Here is a 9835-nt window from a genome sequence, read left to right as displayed (position 1 = left end):
TGTCTGAACCTCTTCCCTATCCCCTGTCCAACTTCCATTTACCACTGTAGACATTCCCCACCACAGGATTTACGCCTTGGAAGGCTGCAAGGCTTTCCGCAACAAGCAGTTGGACTCCTCCACAGTTACCCCACAACCTGTTGGTTCCTGAGCTCAGGGGCACACAAGCCTTCCCAGCTACTGAGGCAATGCTGCCCAGCACTCTGTATTGACTTCTGGAAGTGCTCAGTGAAATTATCTGGGTGAAGGCTTCAAATAAATGTGTCTATCTTCTCATGCAGGGAATGAATTCAGTGCTGTTCATTCCCCTGAACTGCTGAGGAATTAAAAGAAATTCAACAGGAAATCTGACAAACTGAGGGAGGATAAATCCATTGGTAGCACAATGTAGCAGTTGGTCACACAGCGATCTGAGTAGTTTTTGGCTCAGGAAGTCTGGACTCTGTGTAAATTTATCAATTTGCACTAGGCTGAATCCTGGAAGCTGGGAAAGAATGCCACAGGGAGGATTGCTCTGTACTCAAATGACACTTAGGCTCAGACGAGAGACAAGTCATTATCTGAACAGATATAATTTTCAGGATTTTTTTGGGAAGAGTCAGCATGGTTTTATAAAAGTAAATCACACCTCTGAACCCCTCTTAGGGGCTTCAGAAGGCATCAACAAGTAGGTATACAGCTAAGAACGGTTTTCCAAGTCCTTCATCAAAGCCTCTTAAAGAAACCGTGCTGTGATGGTTTAAGAAGTAAGGTTATGTGAATAAAGAGCTGATTAAAAGGCAGGAAACAGAAGGCAGAAATAAATAGCCACTTCTGATAGTGGAAGGAGGTTTGGCAGCAGAGTCATGCAGGGATTTGTACTCAAGCTTACATTGCTCAGCATGGCTTAAAACTGGAAAAAGAGAAGTGCATCACAAGATGGGAGTTTGTTGAGGTTATTAAGCATCCAAGATAGTAAAGATGATGAACAACTGGGGAAGCTGCAGAAAAGTCTCACAATAGACACCAACTGGGCAATAAAAAGGCAGATGAAATTCAATGTAGCTAATTCTAAAATTGTTTGCTAAAAAAAAAAATATTTTTACATACATGATAGTAAGGTCTCAACTGACATTTTCTGCTTGGGAGTTGGACCTAGGAGCTACCTAAGTGTGTAAGAAAAGGGTAGCTCAGTGCTCAGCTGCAGCCAAAGCAGCAAGTTCCACTACTACAAGAGGAACAGAGAATAAAACGGAAAACACCTTCAAGCCACTCTGTACATCTACAGTGCAGCTACACCTCCAAAAACTATGCATGGCTATGGACCCTCTGGTTCAAAACACACGCAGCACAACAGAAAATTATACAAAAGGGTAACAAGAACGAACAAAAGCATGGAATGGTTTTCCTATGAAGAATGAATAACTGGATTAAGACTTCTCAGCTTGAAAAGAGAAAATGGAACAGAGGGAAACACCAATGTGTTCCAATATTGTGATTTCTTCAGTAGTTAACAAATACACAGTTTTAATCTGCTTCCAAAGCCCTTTGTGAGGTGGGGCTGTCTTACCAAAACCTGGGTAACTCCATTCTGTTGGGCAGATAGGACAGCCAGTGCCAATGCTCAGGCTGCTGAACCTGCAAATCACTCCTGAAGGACCTCAGCACTCCCAGGATGTAAAACTAGATGATTTAGAGATGTTATGGAGAGCTGTATAAACAGAGCTGTCGTGGCTGGATACAGGTTGGAAGGGTGGCAGATGGCGATGAGCATTGTGCTCTAAGCAACTGAGTGGCATGAATGCATGCATGTCTGTGAGGGAACACAGGATGAGAAAATCAAGAGCCCATGGGTCAGGAGAAGCTAACAAAAGTGATATTGTTGTGGGTGTCTCCTACAACCCACTGAATCGAGAAGGGAAGACAGATAGAACCTTCTTTGAACAACTGGAAAGTGATTCAGGACAGACAAGAAGAGTTCCTGTTTTCTGTAACTGGAAAAACCTGCCAATTGGAAAAACCTGTGTCTTCACTCACAAGATCTTCGCTTATGAGATGTTTTGTTAGGTCTGCCACATGTCTGTGTCTAGTAGCAAAATTTCAAGGACAAAATTAGTAATCACACTATAAGACTGAGTCAGGGATGCAGTAAGCTGGACATACACAAGTCCATGGGGCTGACAGTGCAAAAGAAACTGGCCAATGTAATCATGAAACTGCCCTCTATCAGTTTTGAAAGGCTGTGGTGACTGGTGAAGTTCCAGATGATTGAAAGAAAGAAAATGTCATAGCCCACTTCAAGAATGGCAAGAAGAATGATCTGGGGAACTACAGGCTGATCAGTCTATCCTCAGTCCCCTGGAAGTTTACCAAGAAATCTTCAAAGTCATTTCCACACTCAAGATGGACAGGACAATGATTTGGAAAAGCTATCATCGTGTTGTACGAACAGTAAACAAGACTGATTGCCACCTCTGATGAGATCACTTCGTTGATGGATGGACAAAGAATAGTGAATTTAACTTTCCTTGACTTTAGCAGGGCTTTCCACGTAGTCTTCACAGTATCCTAGTCGCCAAATCAAGGAAACAGACTAGATGGGTGGACTACAACATGGGTGAGTAACTGACTGGATTGTCAGACTTAAAGGGCATTGGACAACAGGTTAAATTCTAACTGGTAGCCAACTGCAAATGGCATTCTTCTGAGGTCAACACTTTTTTTTCAGTTACAGTGCTGCTCAACATTTTCATCTACATCTTGCATAAGGGGATGAAATGCACCCTCAGCAAGTTACCATATGACCTCCAACTGGGGGCCATAACTGATACACTGAAAGGCATGGCTACCACTCACAGAGACCTTTATCAGCTGGAGAAAGGTACCAATGAGAATCACACCAAGTTCAATAAAAGCAAATACAAGCCCTGCACCTGGCATGGACTAACTTGGTATGACAGCACAAGCTAAAGAACCTACTAGATAGGGAGCAGCTCTGCAAAAAGAGATGTTGGGATCCCGGTGAACAGCAAGTTGAACATGATTAAGTGGGGCACCCTTGCAGTGATAAGGCCAACAGCATACTGGGTGGTATGAGCAAGGAAGTTGCCATCAAGTTGGCAGAAATTATTCTTCCTGCGTACCGAGCGCTCCTCAAACCACATCCATAAGGCTGCGTACAGTTTTGGGCTCCTCAGTACAAGACAGACATTGACAAACTGGAGAGAGTTCAGATGGTCAGGGAGCGACAGCATATGATGTGGAAGAAGAGCCTGAAAGAGAAACTGCAATCTTCCAGCACCTAATGGGGGATTATAGAGAAGACAGAGACAGAATATCTCAGAGGTACGGAGTGAAACAAGAGGGAAACATTACAGGTTTGAACATGGCAAATTCTGACTGCAGACTAGGAAGTAACTCTTCACCATTACAGTGGTTAAGCACTAGCACACATTGCCCAGAGACACCATGAAATTGCTACCTTTGGATATTTTCAAACCTGACCAGACAAGGTTCTTGAACAACTTAATTTCAAAACTTTGAGGCTTGAGCAGCTTTGTGCCTGCTTTCAGCAGGCACTTTGGACTAGACAACCTCCAGAGGCCTCTTCTGACATACAAATATATATAAACCCCATAATGTTAAACCATAAAACCATAAAAACTAAACAAAGCCAAACCTACACAGCTTTGTAATGCTGACACGCAGACATGTCCCATGGGGGGAATAAAGAAATGTATAATAGATAACACCATACACTGATGGAAATAAGATGGAAGGACTATTATGAAGACCAACTTATATCAAACAAACCAAGACGGGATTTAAGCATGCAAGATTACCAATATGTGTCATAGCTCCTATTTTATCATTCAGCTTTACTGGAGCAAATGATTTAAAACACCTCAGTGAGAATCAAAAGACCCAGTCTACAGAGGCAAAGCTGAGTCCAACATAAAAGTGTTTTTGCTACGTTTATTTTGTAATTATCCCACTGACACACTCTGCCAAAAGCTGTGGAGCTTGTGGCACTGCAGTCATTTTTGAAGCCTAGTTAAAATACTGTGTGAGTCTGCAATACTTCATAAATGAACACGCAGAAGAATAAGTACAATTGACGTTTTATCTCTATTTTATTTCACAGAAGAAATGCATTCTGGGGTGAGGAGAAAGTTCAGGGAAAGCCTGCAGTTCTTAAAGAACATTGTTCATAATTTAATCAAAACAATAAGTAAAAGCCATGAAACGTGCATATTCAACTAACTGAATATGCAACTAACTAAACTTAAATAATGGGAAGAAAATTAATGAAGCCTACCTTCAGTGAAGCACACTTCAAAATCTGGCTTTTTTTTTTATAGACAAAGTGTTTTCTGCACACTATCACCTCTATTTTTCCTGACAGTAGGGCACTCAATTTTTTACAAAATTTGGTTACAAGTACCATCAATGTAAACAATTAAAACTTTCATTTTTAGTTAGGTATCAGTACACAGAACAGAAATACTTGGAGACAGAACCAGTGAGACAGCATAAATTCAGAGTCTGTGGGGACTAATTTGGTTTTCTTCCCATTAGGAATGTGCTAAAATCTGGAGCTGAGATGCTTGAGGAGCTGCCCATTAATACCACACATGAACCTCAGGACTGACACTTGAACTATCCCGTACTTCTCTGCAGATCTCCAATACTGGTGCTTCCTGTTGCATCAGATGTGCCTTCTTCTAGAGGCATGCCCTAGGTGGAAAGATGTTTCAAAGCCTCCTCTTCATGAAAAACCCCACTCAGCTTTTGTCAGGAGTTTGGGTGTTGGCATGGTGCCAGGATCAGACAGCTACATCAGGTCAAATGAGTTTTTTATTTCATGTTCACATCAAATCTTATCTGTATTATTAAAATATTGTGAAAACGCTCTTTTTTTTTCTTAATCCAAATAAGGAATACTAAAATTTTTAACAGATTTGAATCAAATTTATCCTGTTTTTTGTCACATCTGGAAGTAGCTAGTGTTGATAACATGTCTGTCCAATAAATATACAATGCTATTTCATCATTTATTTTTGTACGACCATGAACATGACACAAAATAATGAAGCATAAATTTAAACCTGTGGAGCCTGACTGTCACTGCTTGTACGGTGAATTGCAGGCTGATAGAAAAAGTGGCTAGTCTGACTTCACAGTGTATTTTGGCAGGGTACAAACAATAACATGGAAGGGGACTTTAGATAAATTGGGTTCACCATGTTCCAGGGGGATTTGATGTAAAGGTCATGAAAGTCAGAGGAAAGACTTCGTGGGCTCTGAAGGAGCATAGAGAAGGTAAACACATCCACACCATGACAAATCCTTCATTAGTGCTATTTTTGGTCCCAGAAAGAGAACAGTTTACCCCAAAATGCAGTAAGCTTACACAGTTTTAGAGGGTAGGAGAAGGCTGATAAGCTTCTGTGCTCTTAGAGCTTGAATAGACTTCCTGTTTATTCATTGTGTTTAGCACAAAAGACAAAGTCTACCTCTGGTGGTACATGCTATGATACTATCTCACAGACAGGAGACTTAGACTTCAGCTTGATGTCTTTTTCCCTGTGTGGAGAAAACAACCACAAAAAGGAAAAAGCCTTGAGGAGCAGCATTCCGACTCTTGAGTATCCCTCTGGCCTCTTCTGGACTGGGGGTGCAGGTTTATTGGAATTCCTTTGCCTCCCCTATAAACATGTACTCAGTTTCCCCCAGGCTTCCTCCCAGAATTGTTTGTAAAAAACTGTGCACTTCCTTAAATGGGCTAGGGAAGCTGTTCCATTTTTTGTAACTATTATTTAGAGTATGTGTGCTTTTCTGCTTTTTTTTTTTCCTTTTTTTCCCCCCTTTTTCTGCAGAGCAGCAATTCTTTTGATTAAAATTACCTAGTAATTTCTCAAAAAATGAGTTTTTATTCCACACACCACAATGCCATCATGGTAGGCCTTCAGCATCTACACCTGTACATAGGCTACATCCATCATTATACATACACATTTTTACGTGGTTATTTTCTCAGTGGCTAGACCAGAGCTGCAACCAGGGATACTTCTCTACCAAAAATGTAACTTTTCAGAACGTGCACGATGAAATCTGTTTATGTGACCTAAATCCTGGAGAAGGTACTTAACTTTTTACTTACATTTTTTTTTAAATACCAAATTACCAGAGCAAAACAGGTTATCAAGAATGTGTATTTTGAAAGCCAGTAAAATTTGACTTGTTTTCCCTTTGGAGAGAAGTATTTGAGAAGAAATGTGTTTTACCCAGAAGTATGCTTTCACTGGAAATACAAAGAATAAGTTTCTGCATTAATTATTTTTTAACAGAAAAATATCAATCCTTTAAAAAAACATGGAGCTGTCATACATTTGGGACTATATAAAAATGCTGGGTTATCTTTCAGTAAGCTGTGTATTGCCTGAGTTAGAAGTAGCAAACATGGTGTACTCGGGTTACCCCTGTCCACACAAGTGGTTCAGACAACAGCCCAGATAGTTCCCTTCCAACTGGAAATGAAGGGCTTTTTGGACGGGAGGGGTTCAAAATGTTCTCTAATGTTTCCCTCTTGGCACTTGCTGCATCTGGTCTGTCAGAGATACAGTAGAGCTTCCTCTTCCATGGGGAAGGAATGAAGTTTCTTCAAAAAAATTCTATAAATACATTGGCAGCAAAAGGAGGGCTAATGAGGGTCTCTATCCTTTGCTGGATGCAGAGGGTAACAAAGTGTCAGGGGATGAGGAAAAGGCTGAGGTACTTAATGCCTTCTTTGCCTTAAGTCTTTAATACCAAAACCAGTTTCCCAAAGGATATCCAGCTACCAGAGCTGGAAGTTAGAGACAGGGAGCAGAATGAAGCCCCCATAATCCAGGAGGAAAGGGTTCCAGTCAGACACCTATGTGCCTAGACAGGATGCACCCGAGAGTAATGAGGGAAGTGGCAAAAGAGCTTGCCAAACCACTTTCAATCATTTACCAGCAGTCCTGGTTAAATGGAGAAGTCCCAGTTGATTGTAAATTAGCAAATAAAATGCCCATCTACAAGGGTTGGAAGGAAGATCTGGGAAACTACAGGCCTATCAGCCTGACCTTGGTACCAGGGAAGGTCATGTAGCAGATCACCCTGAGGGCCATCAAATGGCATGTACAGGACAACCAGGGTATCAGGCTCCCAGGATTTACAAAAAGTAGGTCCTGCTTGACCAACCTGATCACCTTCTATGACAAAGTGACCCACTCAGGAGATGAGGGAAAGGTGGTGGATGTTGTTGACAGTAAAGCGTTTGACACCATCTCCCACAGCATTCGCCTGAAGTAATTGGCTGCACGTGAGAGGTGTACTCTTTGTTGGGTGAAATACTGTCTGGATGGCCAAGGCCAGAGAGTGGTGGTGAATGGAACTAAATCCATTTGGTGGCTGGTGACTAGTGGTGTTACCCAGGACTCAGTATTGGGGCCAGTCCTTTTTCACATCTTCATCAATGATTTGGATGAGGGGATTGAGTGTATCCTCAGTCAGTTCACAGAAGACATAAAGTTGGGCAGGAGTGTTGATCTGCTGGAGGGTTGTAAGGCTCTACAGAGAGATCTTGACAGACTGGGTCAATGGGCTGAGGACAACGGTATGAGGCTCAATAACATGAACCAAGTGCTGGGTCCTGCACTTGGGTGACAACAACCCCAGGCAGAGCTACAGATTGGGGAAAGAGTGCCTTGAGAGCTGCTTAGTGGAAAGGGACTGGGGGGTGCTGATTCACAGCCAGCTGGATATGAGCCAGCAGTGTGCCCAAGTGGCCAAGAAGGCCAATGGCATCCTGGCCTTTGTCAGCAACAGTGTGGCCAGTAGGACCAGGGCAGCAATTGTCCCACTTTACTCAGCACTGGTGAGGCCACACCTCGAATCCAGTGTTCAGTTTTGGGCCCCTCACTACAGGAAAAATATTGAGGTGCTGAAGTGAGTCCAGAGAAGGGCAATGGAGCTGGGGCAGGGTCTGGAGCAAAATCTTATGAGGAACAACTGAGGGAACTGGGGCTGTTTAGCCTGGAGAAAAGAAGGCTCAGGGGAGACCTCACTGCTCTCTACAACTACCTGAAAGAAGGTTGTAGTGAGGTGGTGGTCGGTCTCTTCTGCCATGTCACAAGTGCAAGGATGAGCAGAAATTAACCTCCCCGACCAGGGAAGTTTCAGATTAGATATTAGAAAAAAATTATTCACTGAAAGAGTGGTTAGGCCTTGGAATAAGTTGTCTAGGGAGGTGCTGGAGTCAGTCTCTGGAAGTGTTCCAGAGGCAGGTGGATATGGCACATGGGAATATGGTTTAGGGGTGATTATGGTAGTGCTAGGTTGACACTTGGACTAGACAGTCTTGAAGGTCTCTTCCAACCTTGACGATTCTGTGGTTCTCCCCCTCCTCACCACTGCCCGGTCTCAGAGGTTAGAAGGAACAGTGTGTCTCCTCACAGGAAACTTCTTGCCTGACTCTACTCGAGAGGTACTGCTGGGATCTGCTGTGCTTAGAGCTGCCTTTGGAACTTGTGAAAGGGAAATAAGACCCCTTTCTTCTCCCGTCTTTCTTGAGTTAAAGGAATTTCTCAGAAAGTTAAAGCAGTTTGGTATCAAATTAATCTTCATTTTCTGCCAAATTAAAATGGAATACTATATGTCTCTTCTGGCATTTCTTTCACCACCAAAGGGTCAGTCACAGAAAACATCCACCTTGCAGTGCTGTGGAAAAGCCTCTGTGCTGATCATCTCCTCCAGTACAAAGGTAAAGGCGCAAGCTCAGACTGCTTTACTGTACCTAGTTTGAGAATACCTATCTCAGAGGGTTCTGAGTATTTTCTTCAAATATTTAACATGCTCTGCTGCATCACCTTCTCCTCAGTGAGGAACCTTCTGTATGCTCAAGGTGGACCCGCTGCTGCCATTCACAAGCAGAACATGTTTGCCCTGGAAGGTATAAGATAGAGAAACCTCAGATGTAAAATTCTTCTTCGTTAACTAGTGAAGCTGGGCAAACATGATTGTCCAGAGAGCATGGAGCTGCTCTCAAGTACTGTTTGTGATGCTTGGTGGGAGATGCTGATGTGAAAGAACTGGAAGACCATTCAGAAAGAGAATGCAATGAATCATCAACTGACTCAAAAGTATTGCACATGGCTGACACAGGCCTTCCACTGGTGGCTGCCTGTTTAGCCTTACTGACAGTTTGTTTCTGTGGGGGAAGAGAGTCTGCCAACTCACTGCAAAATCCATTAAGGGAAGAGTATGCAGAAACCACAGACAGGTCCGAGAAGGACAGCTTCATCCCTGTATCCACATCAGTCTCTTGGGCACCTTCCAAGTCATCAATGTTAAGCTTGGGGCTGCATTTCCATGTTTTTAACCTGGTTGCAGTTGACCCAGAATTTAAAAAATGAAATGGTTCACTGAAATGAAATGTCTCTGACGCCGAAGAGGAGTTCACTGTGGGCAAACAGAACAGAGACCTGCTTCGTTGAAATGACCATGAAATGCTGGAGACACTGCTGGATCTGTGCGTGAAGTCTCTCCCATCACTGTGTCTCAAGTCCTCCTGGGAGAAACCAAGAAAATGACCAAGGCCGTTCTTGGGATGTACCTTTTTTTGACCCATTTCTTGTGGTTGTTCAGAGATAGATAGGTGGCTCTGAGGAAGAAAGGCTGGCAGAGTGGTGAAGTGGGAATCTGTTGACAGAGATGGATACAGTTGCTTGTTCTGCTTTGCAGCCTTCCTACACCAACTGCGTGCTTGCTGCAGCCAGGAGAGGGAAAAAAGAAGATCACATTAATACAGAATTGGCAGTTTTACAACCAT

The 9835-nt window shown here is 42.9% G+C and overlaps 1 protein-coding gene across 4 annotated transcripts in view; it reads right to left on the bottom strand.

The window, feature by feature from the left end:
* Positions 1-3940: 3940 nt before the first annotated feature.
* Positions 3941-9835, bottom strand: part of FAM124A (family with sequence similarity 124 member A) — a 45098-nt gene continuing 39203 nt past the window's right edge. The window contains exons 4-5 of one of the 4 annotated variants that reach the window (XM_027674406.1): positions 9620-9772; positions 3941-4716 (exon numbers count right to left, since the gene is read on the bottom strand). In XM_027674406.1, coding sequence (XP_027530207.1) covers positions 4639-4716; positions 9620-9772 — 231 coding nt within the window. In that variant the 3' untranslated portion in view covers positions 3941-4638. Of the gene's footprint in view, positions 4717-5797; positions 9773-9835 lie in introns of those variants that run through there. The other 3 variants (XM_027674407.1, XM_027674405.1, XR_003532820.1) reach the window with 3 other exon arrangements.

Source organism: Neopelma chrysocephalum, unplaced genomic scaffold (genome assembly GCF_003984885.1).
Source record: "Neopelma chrysocephalum unplaced genomic scaffold, ASM398488v2 Primary Assembly neopelma1_25, whole genome shotgun sequence".
Lineage (NCBI taxonomy): Eukaryota > Metazoa > Chordata > Aves > Passeriformes > Pipridae > Neopelma > Neopelma chrysocephalum.
The sequence above is the reverse complement of the archived record's forward strand: the minus strand, read 5'-3'. Positions and strand labels throughout refer to the sequence as shown.